Source organism: Olea europaea, chromosome 1 (genome assembly GCF_002742605.1).
Source record: "Olea europaea var. sylvestris chromosome 1, O_europaea_v1, whole genome shotgun sequence".
NCBI classification, from domain to species: Eukaryota; Viridiplantae; Streptophyta; class Magnoliopsida; order Lamiales; family Oleaceae; genus Olea; species Olea europaea.
The window spans coordinates 25,679,363-25,700,005 of NC_036237.1; the positions used below are offsets into that span (position 1 = coordinate 25,679,363).

Consider the following 20,643-nt stretch of genomic DNA (forward strand, 5'->3'; position numbering starts at 1 on the left):
CTTAATCATTGTGCATTTCATTTAATTTTCTTCATAGGGTTATGTATATTTTTTCATCATTTAAATAGTTTTTTAGTTTATCAATGAATGAGATCAATTTGATTGGTCAAATATCTCGATGTTATAAGCTTGATAATGAGCGAAATAGAAAACATGAATTCGTGTCGAGAACCGTCACCTTGAAAAATTAGTAGAGTGACTATTTAAATATTTTTTTCTGTTGAATGATTAACATCTGAGTTCAGTGATTAGTGATGGCTAAAATTCGACATCGATGATTAGTTTGCAAGATCGTTGAATAAAATAGTCTTTAAGTAGTTAGAATAATTAGAGTGGCAAAATGGTCGTTTATGCTCATACTTAATTATCGAATCTCAAACAGGGATAAATACATATACGGTAGGTCAGAGAAAATTATTATAGATTTATTGGTTTCTGTGATTTTAAATATTCCATGAGTTCAATTTTTTGCCTTTAGCGAAAAAAACAAAGACTAATAATTAGATTGGCTACTCTAAGGTCGACGAGACAGATCTAATTATTGGATTTGGATAATATATATCTGATTAGGTCCCTGTGTTAGTCTACAAAGTATTATAACTTAATTATGGTAATTATAATAGTTTTGGACTTAATTCTACTTATAATAAATTTTTGTAATTAGTTGTAATTACTATAAAATTGTAACATTAATTATAATTGTAATTAAATTTCTAGGAGTACACATGTAATTAAATGTAAACTGATTGGATATGAACTTTAATTAAAACTCCTATTTAAATGTGAAATTATTATTGTGCAAGATTTGTAAATTATAACTATTCTATTTTTATAAATAGAGATTAAATGGGACATAGATAGAAGATGACAATCATAATACAAAATTTGGAGAGAGAAAAAGATAGAGAAATTATTTTTCTTATTTTATTCAATTGTCCAGTCCAATACTTACGGGGCATCTTCAACAAAGATTTTGATGGATTTTAAAAAATTATAAATCCTAATGAATTTCGTGAATTTGAATAAATTCTCAAAAATTTCATAAGAATCTCATCAAATATGATGAAATTTAAAAATTTTTGATATTATACATTTTTAAACTTAAAATTCATCCAAATCTTTTAAAATCACTTTATTAATGAAATTTTTATAAATCACTAATTATTGAAGGTACCTAAATTTAAAAAAAATAAATCATTGAATTTCATTAAAGTCTCAATTGGGGACATTTCAATTTTAATGGACGTCATTAAAATTCATTAAAATCTTAGTTGAAGATACCTAAATTTAGAAAGATTTTAAAAATCCATCACAAATATAATTGAGTTCTTAATTTAATTAAAAAAAAGTTGTCCGGCCTCCAAAAAGGCTATAAGTTTATGATTCAAAATTTATTCAAAAATTGACTATCAAATTTAGATAAAATTTCGAATTTTTATTTTTGATATAACAGACATGAAAATTTGATTTAACCTTTTTTTTTTTTTTTTCGTGTAATTCAACTTTGCGTTGCAACATGATTAATCTATTTGTACGTTCTGCCTTAACACTTCTCTTAACTTATTGCTTATGTGGGAATTTGTAAGATGTGAAAAAGATTGCTTGAGAATTTCAATTGTAAATTCTATAATCCAAGATGTAAATATAAGAACGTACATGAAACATGATGCAGGCGGGATCTATTTAGTTTTATAAAATTTTGTTGAAATTATAGTTAAAGAAGGACTCCATTATTCCGTTACATAAAAATTGGGAGGGAAAGTAAGATTCCATCAACGAATCGAATCAAATTTATGATAAATTATTAATCTAGAAGACTTGCATCACAACACGAACGACAGCGTTGAATCTACGGTAGCTCATTTTCGTTTTTCTATTTCCTTATCAAATTTTAACGATTTCTTTATGATACAATATGCGCCACTGAAAGATTATTTATTTATTTATTTATTTTATTATTATTATTATTTCTTTTTTTATGTAGTTGGAAGACAATTATTTAGGTTGTTTTTCAACTCTGAAAAGGATTGTTTCTTTTCAGTTCGTCATTCGTTATGAATAAGTTTCAGTGTTTGTTTCAATTTAGGGTTTATATTATTATTATTTTTGCAGAAGAAGAGAAATTCCAGTGAAGAAGTTTGGTCTCAGGAGAATTTACTTTGGCTGGATACTGATTTTAGTGATTTGTTCAAAACCTGGAAAAGTTGTTGAACTGATTGGTACCCAATTTTTGTTGGTTTTTGAGCTGATAAACAGTGATTGTTCGTTTCCGTGTTTGTAATTGTCCGCGCAATACATTGAGAGAACTTTTTTTTCGTTCAGTTTTGGTGGATGACAAACAAATTTCATCGTGTTTGAAGTTTGAGGTTTTTAATAGAAAAGATGGATGGGATGCGGAGGATACTGATGGAGGTTCTGACAGAACCCCAAAGAGGCGGTGAATCAGTGCTTGGGACTATTAAGATTGCTGTTTTACCAATAGCAAAAGTTTTTACCATGTGCTTTCTGGGATTCCTCATGGCCTCCAAGTATGTTAACATTTTGCCTGCCAATGGAAGGAAGCTTTTAAATGGGGTAAGCACTATTTATGTGAGGACATTTAAACTTTACTATTGCACTTTCTGTTTGTGTTTTTGGAAGTTCTCCATTAGATATAGCAATGAATTGAATGGATGGTAAAAATGGATTTATGAAGTTGACATCAAATTTATTGGAAAACAAAGTTTTATTTGTTGTTTATTTTTGCTATGTGTATTTTGGATGTCACTGAATGCGAGGTTGAATTCAGTTCTTCTATGTTGAACTGCTGCCTTTGTATAGTTTATATATGTGAGTTTATATGAGACATATAATTGTCAACACTTACCGGAAAGCCTGCACTTAATTTATGTCCAGTTCTATGCTAAGCCTATTATGAAGAGAGAGTTTATGTTAAGAGGAAGTGATAGAAACTTTAATTCAAAATCCCTGTGTAAAAGTTTGATAAAGAAAATATTACTTTATAAGTGTGTCTACCTTACATTAATTAGGAGATGAATTGTTTAAGTTTCATATTTTGCACATGTTATTCTTTTTCTAAGAAATTCATAATATTTGCAGTCATTTCCCTTCACTACCGACTAATCGTTCATATAACTTGATGCAGCTGGTTTTCTCGCTTTTGCTCCCATGTTTGATATTCTCTCAACTTGGACAAGCAATTACTTTTGAGAAAATGCTTCAATGGTATAGATTAGATATTAAGTCGCTTGCTCATTTTTAATTGCAATAACTAGTTTTAAGAGCTCAACTGACATTTTTGTTTTTTTGCAGGTGGTTTATCCCTTTCAATGTTGTTCTTGCCACCATATCAGGATCCATTATAGGTCTCATTGTTGCATTGATTGTCCATCCTCCATACCCATTCTTCAAGTTTACCATTATACACATTGGCATTGGTAAGTATTACATTTGGACATAAATTTTCAGTTATTTTGTCCTTTTGTTCTCTACCGCAAACTGAGATCGGCTGCTAGCTAGTCAGATTGCAGCAAGAATGCCTCTCGATCTACTTCCTGCAATCTAGGAATAAAAATGTCATAAGATAGGATTTTTCTTTTTCAATTTCATCGTCTATTGTCTGAAACTAATCGATCCAGGGTCCATCTAATGAATTCCCCTCTAGGTTTGTCATAGGTCTTTTCAAAATACATTTGAGCCATTGCTCCTCTACTCAGTAATCTTACTCTGAAATTAGACCTTTTGCTCCTTGAAAATGAAAGTTTTTCCTATTTATCAAAAAGATAGGAAAGTTTTCAAAAACTCTTTTGCAAGCAAAAACAAAAGAGTTCTCCAGAGAGTGGATTGGTACTGTACAAATATATGCATTGAGAGCTTGTCCTGCCTTTCGTATAGTCTGTAGTACCCGAGTTAATGACCTAAGCACTAGAATAGACTTTATTTTAGAAGTTAAAAGCATAAAAAGTGGAAGATATATCTCAGGTAACTGTGTTAGATGGCTTTTCAAATGTCCCCAACAGATATTTTAACTTTTCAATTTCTTCACAATTGAACTCTGCAGACAGCTTTTAGTTTATTGGGTTTTTGCCATATATACCTACTTCAGCCTACCTCTATCACACCAATTCTAAGATGAATTTTGAGGTCTATTGTGAAGCTTCCAGCACTTGTCCCTTTTATGACTCAACTTTTTGCAATAAGTGCACCATAGTGTATCTTTATTCGAGGATCTCATCAGATCTCCTTGTGTATTGTTTTCACCAGCGTGCTGCTCCATGATAGAATCCTTCATGTTTGTGTTTTCTGACACTAAAGCGAACTCTCCGTTGTAGGTGTGTCAACCATAACTCCTCTTCTTCCTTCTACAACAAGGACGATTTCAATAGCCTCATTTAATGATACGTCTTCTTTTCCAAGTATTTACACCCGTGTTACATCAAACTCAATATTTAATCAGGCAAGAAATTCGTAAATTTGATTTTTCTCAATGAACACCTTAAGAACAGCAACATGTTCACTGCAGTTCATTTAGATGCTTTGATAGTGATTCATTTCCTGCCAAGAACCTTTTAAAAAGTTTGAATATTCAGTGATTAATCAATCTTTCGGCATGGTGGCAGTCACCTTAGTTGTGATTGTGTAAATTTGTGCAGCATAATGGACCTTGGAGTAAGTCTGTTTGACTGCCTCGGTGCCTTCCATATACCTTTAGCCATGTCCAAAATTTACACGCTTCACTGATTTCTGGCACCATAGAGTTCTACAATCAGGACATCAACATTGGGTCCTATTCATCCCAAGCATCAAACTTTGGATCCTTTTCTAGGCCAAGTACCAAGTAGATTATTCAGTTTGCCTCGTCCCTTCCAAAAGATGCGAATTAGTTTTGACCACTTTAGATAATTCTTCTTGTTCAATCTATAGGCTGCTTGAATGTTTTGCAATTCTCCTGTATATAAAGATTATTGTTTTCAAGCGCTCTAGTCTCCAAAGGAGTGCTGGTTGCTGAAGTATGTGTCATAGTTCTTCGTATGGTCTCAAAGGGCGATCAATTGGGGTTTAATTGACAATGTAAAGAAAGGAGGATGAACAAGAAAAGAACGAATACAATTACTAGGGTAACGAGCCTAAAGCTATGATACCATGACACAAAATAGGAGATTAAAAAATATGAATTGCAGACTATCAGGGTTTATGTAGCTGAAACCCAATCAGTAAATTAAGGAAACTACCAATAAAGTAAATATACAAATCATAACTAATCCCTAAAGATATTCTAAAGGTCGGAAATTACAATGGTTACAAAATAATCCTAATTATTCACAGCTGTACTCGGCTGCCCAAATTAGGATAATCATATTTTCCTGCAATAACTAACTTATAAATATGTTCACCGAACATGGATGATAACTAATATATTAGGAGCTGAAATTTAAAGCTATTGACTAATTGGGAAATTGCAAGAAAAAAGCCACAAAAAAGGTACGAGATTATAACTAGAAGCTTTACATTTTTGTTTGTGGACAACAAGTTCACTGAATGTTGCATTTATATCAAGGACTGCACTTTCCCTAATAATTCATTCTTATTCAAACCAAGCAATATTTTTAATGAGTGATGGAAAAATATATAAGAACCAGATGATGACCTCTCATTTCATCAAGAGCTACATATATAATGTAATGTTGGGTATACATTTATTGGTTCACTTCTGAGTCATTCCTCTATGCTAGAGTTGCAATTTACACTTTCCGTGTGTGAGGTGGATGAGCCAGGTTATCCAGATGATCAGATGCCTTTTTATGTTATAATATGTAAGCATTACGATTTCATTGAAAATAGAGATGATTGGAGTGCTTATTATTTTCTGGTTCCTGTACTCTACTTGGATGTTCAGTATGTTTTATTCTAATCTGATATGTGCATTCAAAACAAGAAATTTTAAACCTGAATGGTTTGAACACATAGGTGTTATAATAACTCTAGCTTTCTTGATATTCTGGAATTTGCTTGTTTACAGGGAATATTGGAAATGTACCACTTGTCTTGATTGCTGCATTATGTGGGGATAAATCTAACCCTTTTGGGGACTCTGCAAAATGTTCTCAAGATGGAAATGCCTACATCTCATTCGGCCAGTGGGTACGTTATAAGTTGAAAATGCTTGCTGCCACTACAACTCACCTTTAATTGATTTCACTTTTATCCAAGTGAGAGATTCTATATTAGCATGGAAGTAAAATTTGTGAGAACTTGTAGAATGAGTGCAGCCACTTGTACCTTTTCACTCACTCTGCTTTTAGATATTCTGATTATTGCATATAAATGAGTATGTCGAAATCTTTTAATTTAATAATTGGCAAAGCCCATAAAACATAAATTCTCATGGATTTCACCACTTCAACAAGCCTCTCTGCTTACTTTTCTATAATATATTTCTGTTTACTCAATAACTTATTTTGTTCATAGGTTGGTGCAATTGTCCTATACACCTATGTATTTAATATGCTTGCACCTCCTCCTGAAGGCACGTTTGATGTTGAAGAAGAGAATCTTCCCTTTAAGAATCCTCCTAACAAAAGTTCCAGTAACCCTGCAAAGAAAAGTTCCTCTGAGCAAGTTCCACTGCTCACGGAAGAAGCTACACCAACGAATTCAGGTGTAACAACGAAAGAGAAGGTGAAAATGAACCTATTTTACTTACAATATGCACTGTATTGATTTAATGTGTTCAGGTCTGAAAATGTCAATGACAATATTTCCTTTCTTAAATTGGAAAACACTTGAAAATTTTGACGTTTGGAACTTGAGGATTCAACCATATAGAAGTATATAGTTATGTATAAACTCAACGTGACATACATATGAATGTTATTCAAGTGATAAAGCCACGGTCCATAGCACACATCAAGCAGTTGGGGTTGAATTTTGGGTATTGAATCTACTAATTTTGCACTATTTGTGCTTCCTTGTGCAGATTAAAGATTTTCTGAAATTTCTCTATGAAAAATTGAAGCTCAAGCAAATCATTCAACCTCCTATTATTGCTTCTGTAAGTTCAGTTTCTTTTTACATTTGATGCGATGGTTAAATCTCTTTTTTCTTCACTGACTGCAGTGGCATATCCATTTCCTTAAAAACTCTTTGTTGATAACCATAGGCACTTAAATGACGAACCTTATTTCCTCTGTTAGTGAATAGCGATTCAATGTATCATAGTATCAATTTGAAATTTACATTTCAATACACATCCATGATTTAAAATGCTTATCATTAGAGGTAGCGTGACGCTTCAACAGCATCGGTACAATAAAATTGTGAAAAAGCCTATCCCTTAAAAGTCATGAATAATTGTAACTTTTAACAAACCTGTACCTACTCAAAACTATATCAGTCCAGAAAGTTGTTCTCAAGATGGGGCTTTCGAGTCTATTTATTTTATCTTTCTTTTTTTTCTTTTTTTTCTTTTTTTTGATGGGATGTGGTGCATGTTCACGATATAGATGGTTTTGGGACCCATTTCTGTGTTTTCATAAAATATGAAAACTTAACGTATGAAGTTAGCCTAATAAGCTGCCTGCAATATTTGCTACAGATCCTCGCTATCTTTATTGGATGTGTTCCATCTTTGAAGAAATTAATCTTCACGCCAGATGCTCCACTCTACTTTTTTACTGATAGCTGCTTGATTCTTGGGTACGTTCAATTCCTTCCCAGAAAAAGCTAAATCTAATTACTCTTTTGCTTAGTGTTTTTATGGTTCTCCGGTTGTGCATTGTAATGCACTTTTAAGCTTCATTTGGAATAGGCATATGTTTGGTACACATTAGTAGACATTATTTGGAACTATACTATAAATCAGATTCTTGATTTTTCTTCTTCTTGAATATGTTGACGTGCCAAAAAAAAAAAAAAAAAATATATATATATATATATATGTTGACGTGCTGTTGTCGTATGACTTATGGGAGCTGTTAACTATGCCCGATGGATAAATTGGCTTAACTATCTATATTATCTGTGTTCAAATTGTTGTATAATCATCTAATAATGTCCGATTACCAGGGAAGCAATGATTCCGTGCATATTGTTGGCATTAGGAGGCAACCTTGTGGAGGGTAAGTTGGCTACACGATTGGCATAACTTGGAAGCAATATGATTTCATTGAAAGTCTGAAGATTTCATGGTGTATTAGCTTGCTGAGTATTTCCAATTATAAGCCTCTGTACAGCGCAGGGATCTGGACTCTGGAATTTGTTTCTCCTATCATTCGTTATCCTCATTACTAAGATGATAGTTCTTGCAGGACCAGGAAGTTCAAAACTAGGTGCACGGACAACAGCTGCCATTATATTTGGGCGACTAGTATTGGTTCCGCCAGTTGGTCTTGGCATTGTCACACTGGCTGATAAGCTTGGCTTCCTGCCCCCGAATGATAAAATGTTCAGATTTGTCCTCCTCCTCCAGCACACAATGCCCACATCTGTGCTATCTGGTAAGCATGTATATATAGAGACAGCAAATCTTAGGCCTTGTTTGGGAGGGATTTTTTCGAAAATAAATTTTTCCAAAATCATTTTTAACCACATATTCTCCAAAAAAAAGTTATCTTTCACTTAGAAAAACATCTCCCCAAATGAATGCTAAATGTTATGTGTCAAAAAAAGTTAAAATTTTGTTTATCATATAATGAGTCTTGCCCCATCACGCATCAAATGTAATATTATAACATTTTTCTCCAACTTTTAAGAGTATTCAAGATAGCGGCACACCCTTATAAACCTCGGGAATCAACTTTTAAAATGTTTTATGAACTAAGCAGTGTTCCAAAAAGCACATAGACGCGAAGCTCTAATGAAACACCATGTCTTGACAGTGAGCACAAAATTAAGATATTAATTGTCAAGTTGACCGTTTAATACGTGACTAGGCACGCCTAGACGCATTTTATTAAATTTATTTATTTTCCTTTTTTAAAAAGTCTTTTATTTGATTTTAGTTTCAAGTTTTTTCTTTGAAAATTATATAATTGACTAATTATATAAATTATTAAGTATATATAGTATTTTATAATTTTAGATGTTAGGAATATGTTATTTAAATTATTAAAGGATTTATAGAGTGATTAAAAATAGGAAAACAATTTTTTTACGTCTAGGCCATGCCTACTCATAAAGCATTCACGCTTTGTGTTTTTTAGAACATTGCTATGAAGTAAAAGCAGCCGTGTTATTGAAGCTGTCTACTTTTGTCAGTTTAAACCATGGTTACGTTATGGCTATTTGATGATCAAACTTGCAAAAAAATAATAATAATAATAATAACAATAAATAAATAAAGATACTAACAATATCCAAATCCACAGGAGCCGTAGCTAGTCTTAGAGGATGCGGGAGGGAAGCAGCTGCAGTATTGTTTTGGGTTCATATCTTCGCTGTTTTTTCAATGGCTGGATGGATCATTCTCTATCTCAACATACTATTTTGAAGTATATAATGGCACCCTGCCATCGCAGCATCTGCACTGGCGGCTGCAATATTTGGATGGATCGACAATTTCGAATTTGCTCGTCCAACCAAGATAATGTGATGACAAGCTGTTCAAGACGAACTGGGTTTTCTCAGTTTCATGCACAAAATTCAATAGTGAGTTGGGAGGCATAGACCATAAATTTAGATGTACAATTCATGAGAACCTGCAGAATTCATCTTTAATAATTTGTATATAAAGCTTCTTTAATATACAGATATCTCTGCTTCATTATCATGTGCATCCTCCATTTGTTTTCTTGAACGCATGTTGTATTGTTACTCTTTATGAGCCTCTCCCACAGACCACAAAGAAGCCAAACAAACAATACAAAAGAAAATATGTAAATTATTGAAAAGAAAAACAGATTCAATTAGATGGACTCTAGAAAAATGGTCATCTGTCAAGTTGTGTTAAAATTCACGTAGTTAACTTTATTGCACATACAATATAGCTCACATGCCTTTGAAACTCCAGGAAGTTGATTTGGATAAACAATAACACCTGCTAGAACTTGAACTATATTTCACCTCCACCCTAAGAAGGGAAACACCACAAGGCATTAACAACATTCTTTATGTAGAAAAAGAAAACGAAGACATCTGCCAAAATGAACAATTATCCGTGTCACGCCTCTAAATGCAGGTTTTGTAAACCAGGAAATCTTTGAACCTATAAGTTTGAGGTTAGTTGCGCAAACCCAAGAGTCCACTATTTCTAACCACAATCTGGAGACTAAAGAACATGTTAGAAGAAAGACCACCACCTTCGACTTCGGCTATTCTCCCTGGCAGGGAGAACGCGGTCACTCGGCCACCTTCCATCTATTAAAGGCTTTCCTAACCACAACATAAGAGTAATGCCTAAAATACTGACGATAGGAGCAGCAGCAGCAAGAAAGAATCGTCGGTTTCTTGGACTTTCCCTAATAGAGTTATCCGCGACATAATTTCTATCCACTAGTTCCTCATCTGCTCTAGCACCATAAAATTGAGAAACTTCATCAACTACAGCATCATCCGTAGTGTCTGAAGAACTATCTTCATTCAAATCACGCTGCTCAGTATGGAGCATCCTAAATCCACTCTCTCTGTCTCTTTTCTTCTCCTCATAATCCTTGTCGTCAGTTGGGAGCTCATATCGACAAAGGGGGCACGAGTTGTGTGCAGTCAACCATGGCAATATGCAGGAAGGGTGATAGATGTGAAAACAAGGAAGTTGGTTTACAACAGTGCCAGCAATTAAAGAATCCTTGCAGATTGCACAAGCCAAATCATCCAGATTGTCATGGTTTTCGTTAATGATCACACGTGGCAAATTATTTACAATGGATGTCGCCGCTGGAGGTGCTCCCCTTCTTGAACTATCAGTACCAGCAAGGTGCTCAAGCAGGTTCTCAAAGCCTCTGGAATCAAGATAATCCCCAGCATTTCCAACATAATTTTGTCTCTCTAACTCTTGAAAATTAGTAAAGTAGTCAGCAGTACGTGTTTGTGTCCTATCCGAAACCCTCATTCGAAATGTATCGTCAAATTCAGGAGAAGAACGTTGTCTATGCCAATTTATGCGTGCGTTGCTCCCATTTGACCCATAATTCTGGGTTCGAGCTCTCGAGGATTCAACATCAGTTTCCTCCCAGTCACTATCTTCACCTTCACCTTCTTCTGAATCTTCTGAGTTCCACTGGTATAGACCAGCATGCATTGGGTCTATATCAGTATCACTCTCTAGGTCACTTCCACCATCTGCTTGGGCAAGAGTTTCATTTTCCAAAAGACTGTTACCATCAATGGAGGCATCAGAGTCTCCTCCATAAGTGGTATAAGAAAGGGTATCGGCCTCACCGTGGAAATATCTGTATCTCCTGAAGCTGACATTTGATTCATTCTCCCCATAGAAAGAATCAAATCCATCACTTTCAGTATCAGAAAACACCCTTCTCCATCTACTGGACCCACTTGGAGTTGTACGAGTACTCGTAAGCTGCACTAACCTTGCAGCACCATCTACAGATTGATTATCATGCTCTAAGACTGTAGACTGGGTTTGACTTGCCAGAGTTATCATTTGCGCAAATTGTTGGGAGAACATAGACTCGATTGACTCAAAGCTGTCGTACCCTCTCCTCCTTGGGCCAAGTGTTCTCCTTGAGTGTGAGTCTGGTGTGGTGGTCTCGAGATCCTCAAGAAACAAAAACTTGCAATCTCCACATATGTTGATAGCTTCAAGATCACCAGCCTCATTATCAGATAAAAGGATTCTTTGGCATAAAGCACAAGTTGCGGAGACAACAGGAAGGACAGAGTTTTCACCATATAAATTCTCATTTATGTGGCTGAGTCTGGACTGAGCAGATTCTTCCAACATATCTTCTGAATTTACATCCATTTCAAACTGCAATGAAATCCACAGAACATGAATAAATTGAGTCCAGATAGCGATAGCGTAAAATGTCATTCAAGAAACTGACAGTGCTGATTAATATACAGTGCTGATTAATATAAACCACATAAGCTAAGATAAAATGAGAATGGTGGTGGTGGGGGTGGTGCTAGGGAAACAATTTCTTGATAGATTGTAAACAAACAGTAGTAGACTATGATAAAAACACACAACCACTCTGTATACAATTTTGTCTAATGAATATAATAGCTGAAGTTACCAACCTCTCCCCCATCAGTACCAAAATTAAATACTCAGGCACTGACAACAAGGCAGCCCAAATCCACCGAATAGGTATTCTTTCCTAGAGAAATTAGAAGGCCGATAAACCCTAATTTGTTGAAGCCATAAATTCCACCCTCTCAAGAAATCATTTTTCCAAGTCAATATGCTAAGATATCAGAAAGATCAAAGGAAAACTACTGGTTTATATGCATTTGAAGATCCACATAAGTTCAAATGCTAGATTAATAAACAGGATTAGTGTAGTGAAAAGAAAAATGAAAAAGGATACTGAGCCACACATTAAAAAAATAAAATTAATTTGAGTTAGATTGTAAAATATTGAATTTCAGGTACTAAGATAAATGAGATCCAACTATCTGTTTCGTTTCACTGAAGCAAACACGATAATTTCCCCCAATCATCTTGACCCAAAATATTCCAACAACTGACAATTAAATATTTTGATAGGCACAAGCCTGCTTCAAATTCACTGAAAAACTTAAAATTAATAAACCAAAACAAAAATGCAGACACGAACTTTGCCCACCAAGTATCTGATATATTAATAAATCAAAAGACCACGAGATCCAACTGATTCAAATGTAAATCTAACAGAAGCAAGATCGATAATTTGCGATATGGAAGGGTAAATTTAATTTACTATATTGATTAGCCGGAGACCAGGTCAATGTCGCTGGCCGATGACCAAAACTTTGAATCCGAAGGGTGAAGTCAATAATCGATCTCCTGAACAAAATTTAAAAGGAATAAAGAGTGAAAAACACAGTTCTAAGCATAATGTAAACCCTAAGCTTCTCATTTTGCTAGAACTAGAAAAAGAAACAAAAAGAATTGAAAAATGAGGCAGAGTTTACCAATCCAGGAAGACAAAATTGAAGCCGAAGTAGGGCGTGGACTGAAGAATACAACACCATACCTAAATGCAAAGAATCAAATGAAAATAATTTTTCAGAAGAAGCCAGGAAGAAGTTGTATTTGCGAATGCCAAAAAGTCGTGGTGGTGGTTGTGGAGCCCATTTCCACGTTTATCAAAGTATTGAAATATATTTTTCAATTTGTTACTATTGTTTTTTAATACGAGATTATAATTTTTTTTAAACACAATTATCACTCACTGGATGAGCAAAGGTAGGTTTAGTGCACGTCTCGTTTAAGATTGCCAATGAATGCAACCTTCGTGTTCTATTGTGATTAATTGAAATTGAAAGCTAGAATTATTAAAGTATAAGCCTCTATTTGGTATTGATTAAAGTTCAGAACTTTTCAACCATATATTTCGTTTATTTTTATTAAAATCTACTAAATATCTGATTTTAATTCCCACCAAACATGAGGCCCATTTCCACGTTTATCAAAGTATTGAAATATATTTTTCAATTTGTTACTATTGTTTTTTAATACGAGATTATAATTTTTTTAAACACAATTATCACTCACTGGATGAGCAAAGGTAGGTTTAGTGCACGTCTCGTTTAAGATTGCCAATGAATGCAACCTTCGTGTTCTATTGTGATTAATTGAAATTGAAAGCTAGAATTATTAAAGTATATGCCTCTATTTGGTATTGATTAAAGTTCAGAACTTTTCAACCATATATTTCGTTTATTTTTATTAAAATCTACTAAATATCTGATTTTAATTCCCACCAAACATGAATTAAAAATCAACTTTTAAGGGAGGAAATGGGACATTGACACTGCAAAAAGAAAAATTTATAAGTAAATAGAAATTAATGGTGAATAAGTTGATAATACTTATTAATCCATTAAAATGTGTTGTTCTAATTACAAATGATTTAAAAATTAATCAAATTTTGAGTGATAAGTGTTATCAATTTTCTACTACTTATTTTCAAATATTTATAATTAAAACTGTCTATAAACACTTCCAAACACAGTATAAGTTTAAAATTGGGATAATTACACGGTACACCATTAACTGATTAACACAATTTAATTCCCAAAAATGGTTCTTATGTGAAACTAAGGCTACCTCACATCAACATAAAATGAACACCCTTAATCTGAAAAGGTATGAGACCTTGAACAACGAAGTGAAGAAGTTGATTGATAATCGATTCATCAATGAGGCCACTTATCCGAAGTCGGCATATAACCCCATCCTTGCAAATAGATTAGCTTGTTGGTTCTATCATCCGCCATGAATTGCTAAGCTTCATAGACACCTATTCAAGCTAAAACCAAATCCCCATGTACCCAGCTGATAAAGAACATATGTTCTTCATAACGGACAGAGGTATCTACTACTACAAGATAATACCCTTCAGATTGAAAAATGTCTTGGGCCACATATTAAAGACTCGTCAATTGGATGTTTGTTGAACTCATTGGTAAAATTGATGGAGGTTTATGTAGATGACATGTTCGTGAAGAGCCTCAAAACAAAGGATCGTGTACTTAGAGAAAGCTTTTCGAATATTAAAAAAGTACAGAATGAGGTTGAATCCCTTAAGTGCGCATTTGGTGTCGCCTCAGGAAAGTTCTTAGGCTACCTGGACAACCAAAGGGGCGTAGCGGCTAATCCTGAAAAGATTAAAGCCCTGGTCGAAATGAGGTCACTCCAAAAGCATAAAAAGGTACAAAGCCTCACTAAGCACATAGTAGCCTTAAGCTGTTTCGTATTAAAGACTAATAGGTGCCTTCTCTTCTTCAAAGTTCTAAAGTGAGTAAAGTTTCAGTAGGTGGAGGAGTACGAAGAGGCCTTACAAGAGCTGGAGAAACACTTGGGACAAGCCCCTCTCTTCTCCAAACGTAGACTTAACAAGTCCCTACAACTATATTGGGGATATCTACCGACGCCATCAGTTCAGTGCTGTGAGAGAGGAGGGTGATCATTAACTACTCGTTTATTATGTAAGTAAAGTACTTTTGGTCACAGAGACCTACTATCCAGATATGGAAAAGCTAGCTTTCTCTTTGGTGACTGGCTCTAAGAAGTTGAGACCATACTTCAAGGCCCATACCATTCAGGTGCTAACAAACTTCTCGCTCAAGCAAGTACTTCGAAAACCGAACTCTCTTGGAAGAATGATAAAATGGGCTATAGAGTTCAGCAAGTTCGAAATTATTCTTAGGACAAGAGCTGCGACTAAGGGCCAAACCCTAGTAGACTTTGTGGCAGAGTTCGCCAATATTCCAGAAATGGAAGAGAAAAATGGAACCCGTCAAACCCACCCAACTGGAACCTATTTGTTGATGGTTCCTCTAGAGAGACGGGCTCTGGGACATGAGTAGTCTCAGTTAGCCCAGAAGAACACAAGCTTAACTGTGCAGTAAGGTTTGGGATCAAGGCCACAAATAATGCAGCAGAATATGAGGCCCTACTAGCGGGCTACAAACTGGCCAGGAAAATGCAAATAAAGAGGCTACTTGTCAATGGTAACTCCCAATTGGTAGTTAGCTAGGTTATGACAATCTTTTAGCCCAAGACAAAAGTATGGCAACATATCTGAAGTTGATCATGGACTTCGTTCCATCCTTTGAAAGGTTCGAGTTAGCTCATATTCCACACTTGGAAAACTCCCATGTTGACGCTCTTTCGAAGTTGGCAAGTAGCAAAGATTTTGAGCTACTCACTGTTGTACCTATAGAATACCTCTTTAGACCCCCACTTCTAAAAAAATCACTAGGCAAAGATTGAACTCCTGAGAAGAAAGAGGATGAAGGTAGATGTCATGTACAACACCCAATTTCACCTAGGTCAATTCGAAGTGATTGACCAATCCTACAACATATACAAAGTCAGAATCAACTCAATTGTAAAACACAGATAGCTAAGGATAGGATACTCACGAGCTTCGAAGTAGGTGGTTGGAACTATCACGTGAGAGACCTTGTCACCCTCATATGTCTGCCACCGTCCCCTTACCAAGAAGCAGGTATCCTTTCATCCTTTGATGGAAGGAGGAGAGAGGCCTATGATGAGAAGGTATATACCCTCCATAGACAAATAAAATACCAGCCTTTGGAGTCCCCTTTATGTAGGCATCTAGCTTGAAAAATGGATTGGAAGAGGAGAATGTGCATGTCTTCATCCAAGGAGTTCTCCTTCTACAAGAAGTAGGTCCCAAATAGTTGGGCCAAGGCATTAACGACAAGTTGGGTAGGTGCTAACCCATATAAATTAAGGATAGCTCTAAAGAATGGATGAAGGGACACACGAACTCTCTGTTTTAGAAGAAAATAGTCGTGTACTACTGCCTAGGAAAACAGACTAGCTAATCAAGAGATAGTGCTAGAAACTCTATGGTATAGGGGATACAGTACTTACTTCTCCCTAATATCTACCAGGTTGACAATAGTTATCTTTGAAGGAATTTTGGCTGCTCCCAACCCGTGTCATAGTCTAGATGACCCTCCCTCGTGTATAAGACACTTTTTGACCTGGCCTAATGGCATGGACAAGGTCAATGGTGTTGGTTATGGTAACCCTATCTTTAGAGCTACTGCCATAATATCAGTATTTTCCTATTAGAAAATGAAGAAGTCATGAAATTCAAAATGAAAGAAATGTGATATTATCAAGAGATACTTACGAAATCAAAATATAAAATGCAAGTTGTCAGACTTCTTAACAATGGTCGAAAAAGTTCAACGACCGTAAGCAAATCATAAAGAGTTCGAGAGCTCTTGGGAGTTCAAATTCTTTTTTGGTAAAGTAAAGAATGATTTCTTCAAACTTTGGACTTTTATAAGCGACAGTAATCAACCTCAACTATTGGATTTGGATCCAAACCATCCTACTGCTCATTTAAGATTCAATCTAAGTCGACTATAATGTCCATCATTTCGTATCAGACGTTCGAATCATAGCATCTGACTCACGCACACATATGCATATACTTCCCAAGAACATGCCTGCAACACTTATCATTGCTCATTAAATGCGGTAACGAATGCATGTATGGAAAGTTGAACGTTCCAGTTGTCTTTACTTGAAAACGAACATGACAATAAATCATTTAGGCACAATAATTGAGACACTTTGTTTTCTCAACATTTGAAAAACATACAACTTCAAGAGTCAACACATTTTAGCCTTAACGAATCGCATAAGCACTCCACTTGAACTCCAATGCAAATAGATTAGGTAAATGGCCTCGAGTGCTCCCAAAATTTCTTCTAGATTGACAAGCTCGATCAAAAGGCCCTCAACTGTCCCTTCAAAATTTCATCTCTTTCGAAGCAAACAGTTTCGACCAAAATGACCTCGACTGCTTTAAGAAAGTTCAACAATTTCAAGGTACAAGGCCTTGACAAAAATAATTTATATGCAAATTCAAGTATTTTATAAATATTTGTACTTCAACTTGGAGTCTATTGTGTTGGGCAATGAAATCCAAGAACCAAACAGGAAGAATCGACCATTTGGAAAAAAAGGTCACCCTAATCAAATAATATTTTTAAACAAAGACCACATATTTTATAAATAAATCATACTTGGATTTGAAGGATTATCGTTACTCCTCACCACCTAGGATCAGTCCAAGCATACGTGACAACCACCTGGAGGCATCGATCAAAAGGAAAAGTTAAAGATTGACCAAAGTGGACAGATCGAAGCCCACCTAATAGTCGAGGCCCTTGATAAGTGTGTTTTTACGCACTTATTTAATATCTAAATATGTTATTTATTGATTAAATGAATGAAATTATACTCAAAATTATGTAATATTTGCTTTTGTAGACCAAAAATCACCCAAGGGAAGAGAACAAGGCAAAAGGGAGTGAAAATGACCAAAACCGCATAAAAATGTGTTGGGGCCCAAAGTGCACAAGTGACGAAATTTGGGACCTAAGGTTGCAATTTTGGAGGGCAAAAGTGATATGAAAATCAAATTTTGAGGACTAGATTGTACATGATCAAAGTTGAGGAGCCTTGTGTGCAATTAAATGGAGGACTAAGTTGGAAAAAGAAATGAAGAAAGTTATTATGGTGCACGCGCGAGAGAACCTTTTTGATTTACCGAGACCAAAAGGGTTTCACGGTGCGCGGAGGGACGAATGCCTGCGTTCTCGCGCCGTTTTCCGGTTTGGCGAATTTTGCTTATTTTGCGTAAATTTCGGGACTTCTTTCACAATTTCACTTGACGCGATTTTGGCCATTTAAATACCTATTTTTGGTCATTTTCTAGGGATTGTTGGTTTTGGGGGCTAGGTCTTCTTCCTCTTTCATTTTTTCATTCTTTCTCTTCTTCTTTCTTTTCTCTTCCTTTTCTTTTCTTTTCCTTTCTTTCGTATTTTGGAGGCAGAATCTAGAGCACAAGGAGATTCAATTAAAGATTTGACAAGATTTTGGGGAAATCAAGAGCAAGCTCAAAAAAGGGGTTTTATCTATACCTTGTATTTTCTTCATTATTTTGTCAAATTTACAATGTATTGTATAAAACATTCTCCTTTTTATCATATATTTAACATGTGCTAATTATTTGTGTTGGGATTTATGGTGCTTTCGCGCGCCGTTTTCCGGTTTGGCGAATTTTGCTTATTTTGCGTAAATTTCGGGACTTCTTTCACAATTTCACTTGACGCGATTTTGGCCATTTAAATACCTATTTTTGGTCATTTTCTAGGGATTGTTGGTTTTGGGGGCTAGGTCTTCTTCCTCTTTCATTTTTTCATTCTTTCTCTTCTTCTTTCTTTTCTCTTCCTTTTCTTTTCTTTTCCTTTCTTTCGTATTTTGGAGGCAGAATCTAGAGCACAAGGAGATTCAATTAAAGATTTGACAAGATTTTGGGGAAATCAAGAGCAAGCTCAAAAAAGGGGTTTTATCTATACCTTGTATTTTCTTCATTATTTTGTCAAACTTACAATGTATTGTATAAAACATTCTCCTTTTTATCATATATTTAACATGGGCTAATTATTTGTGTTGGGATTTATGATATTAGTTTAACCTAGCTTTGAATTAATTTTGATATTTGCTCTTTAATGTTAAGTTATTTATTTCCATGTGTTTCTACTGTTGTGTTTATTGCATTTTCATTTATGTGACCAATGAATGATTATGTTAAATGATTTGTACATCGTTCGAGAGAAGATTGTGCATTTTAGACTAAGTAGTAGAAACCCTAAATTTGTTTAGAGGATAGAGATATACCCCTAACCGCAGGCGATCCATTGAGTTATTTTCACAAAGATTTAATGCAGTTATTTGGTTTTAATCAATATAGAGATATAGTAGGTTAAACCAATCAATTAGGGTTAATTTCGCTCTTTGGAAGATCGGGTCTAACATCATGAATTAGTAATTTGTTAATTTGCTTGTGAAGAAATTAATTAGGCGACGGTAAAGTGAAACCATAAATCCCAACCACGCTTGCTTTCGAAATTTCCAAGATTTTTACCATTTTCTTATTTTGTAGGTTTTTAGTTAATTTCCTCATTTAAAATCATGTCTTTAATTGTGTGTTTATTTTTATTGTTAGAATTAAATTAATTAGAGTTGTGTAATCGAAAGTATACATTTCTCGAGGGATCGACAATCTGGATTCAAAAGGTCTACTTTATTACTTGTACGGACTCGTGCACTTGCGATGTAGTATTTTAGCGAACAAGTTTTTGACGTTATTGCCGGGGAAAAGGAAAAGTCAAAGGTTGACCAAAGTCGATAGATCAAAGCCCACCTAATAGCCGAGGCCCTCTATCTCAAACTCCCTCCCTCTGAAAGGCCTCGGATTTAAAAGTAGTTCCCAAGGAGATCATAGTATCTAACGAATGATTGATATGACAACTTGCAACTTAATTAAGCCAAGTCGTGTGCAGCTTAATTAATTATGTACACTAACACACTCCAAAGGGTGGCTCCTCTTTCCCACACACTTAAGTACGGCCTATATCAAGTTGATAATGGGTAGCCATGATAGGACATCCCAATGGAGCTTCATCCAAAGGTCAAAACCACTATTGTAACATTATAAATACGGACCTTTGTAACACTTTGAATCAATGTAACTCTATACACTTAAAGCTACTTTTTTTCTTCTTGCTTCTTTATTTTCGTACTTTTGTTTGCACGAGTTTAGATTATATTGCTTTGCTTGAGTTGTTCATGATTAATTGTTAATATGCAATCATCTATAAATATACGATCATTATCCAAACATTTATCTCATGTTATAGAGCATCTCCCGCATTCATATATGATTACCTCCCCTGATCAAATCTTCGATAAAACGTGCTAAAATTTGTTTGTGTGGAAGCGAGTGGACCCAATGTTTGTTGTCCATGTCACTCACAGAAAATGAGGTCAACATAATTGAAACTAAGATTTGACTTAACTTAATAGAAGTAATTTTCTAAAAATGTTTCCCAAGTAGAGGCTTATTTGTTGCTTGCTATTTATATTTAAGGAAATTGGTATAAATGGTCTCAAATGTTAGCTGATTTAGAATTTTTGGTATAAAC

At 34.8% G+C, this 20,643-nt stretch overlaps 2 protein-coding genes across 5 annotated transcripts; one reads left to right on the forward strand and one right to left on the reverse strand.

Moving 5' to 3' along the window:
- The first annotated feature begins 1,571 nt into the window (after window positions 1-1,571).
- Window positions 1,572-9,763, forward strand: LOC111398594 (protein PIN-LIKES 6-like). Of its 2 annotated transcripts, none has more exons than XM_023025575.1 (12): window positions 1,572-1,854; window positions 2,113-2,219; window positions 2,323-2,574; window positions 3,146-3,225; window positions 3,313-3,437; window positions 6,020-6,141; window positions 6,469-6,678; window positions 6,977-7,051; window positions 7,595-7,695; window positions 8,065-8,117; window positions 8,307-8,495; window positions 9,366-9,763. In XM_023025575.1, the coding sequence occupies exons 3-12, from the start codon at window positions 2,383-2,385 to the stop codon at window positions 9,485-9,487; spliced, it is 1,269 nt and encodes a 422-aa protein (XP_022881343.1). In that variant the 5' UTR covers window positions 1,572-1,854; window positions 2,113-2,219; window positions 2,323-2,382; the 3' UTR covers window positions 9,488-9,763. The 2 variants fall into 2 exon arrangements, with proteins under 2 accessions (XP_022881343.1, XP_022881351.1); XM_023025583.1 differs by lacking the exon at window positions 1,572-1,854 and adding an exon at window positions 1,904-2,003.
- Window positions 9,764-9,914: 151 nt separating this feature from the next.
- LOC111398577 lies at window positions 9,915-13,216 on the reverse strand. 3 transcript variants are annotated; one of them, XM_023025562.1, is made up of 4 exons: window positions 13,072-13,216; window positions 12,858-12,943; window positions 11,842-11,923; window positions 9,915-11,751 (listed from the first exon to the last, which is right to left on the reverse strand). In XM_023025562.1, exons 3-4 carry the CDS (start codon window positions 11,915-11,917, stop codon window positions 10,277-10,279), a joined length of 1,551 nt encoding a protein of 516 aa, XP_022881330.1. In that variant the 5' UTR covers window positions 11,918-11,923; window positions 12,858-12,943; window positions 13,072-13,216; the 3' UTR covers window positions 9,915-10,276. The 3 variants fall into 3 exon arrangements, with proteins under 3 accessions (XP_022881330.1, XP_022881321.1, XP_022881314.1); XM_023025553.1 differs by having other exon boundaries at window positions 9,915-11,923; window positions 12,878-12,943; XM_023025546.1 differs by having other exon boundaries at window positions 9,915-11,923.
- Between the last annotated feature and the right edge of the window lie 7,427 nt (window positions 13,217-20,643).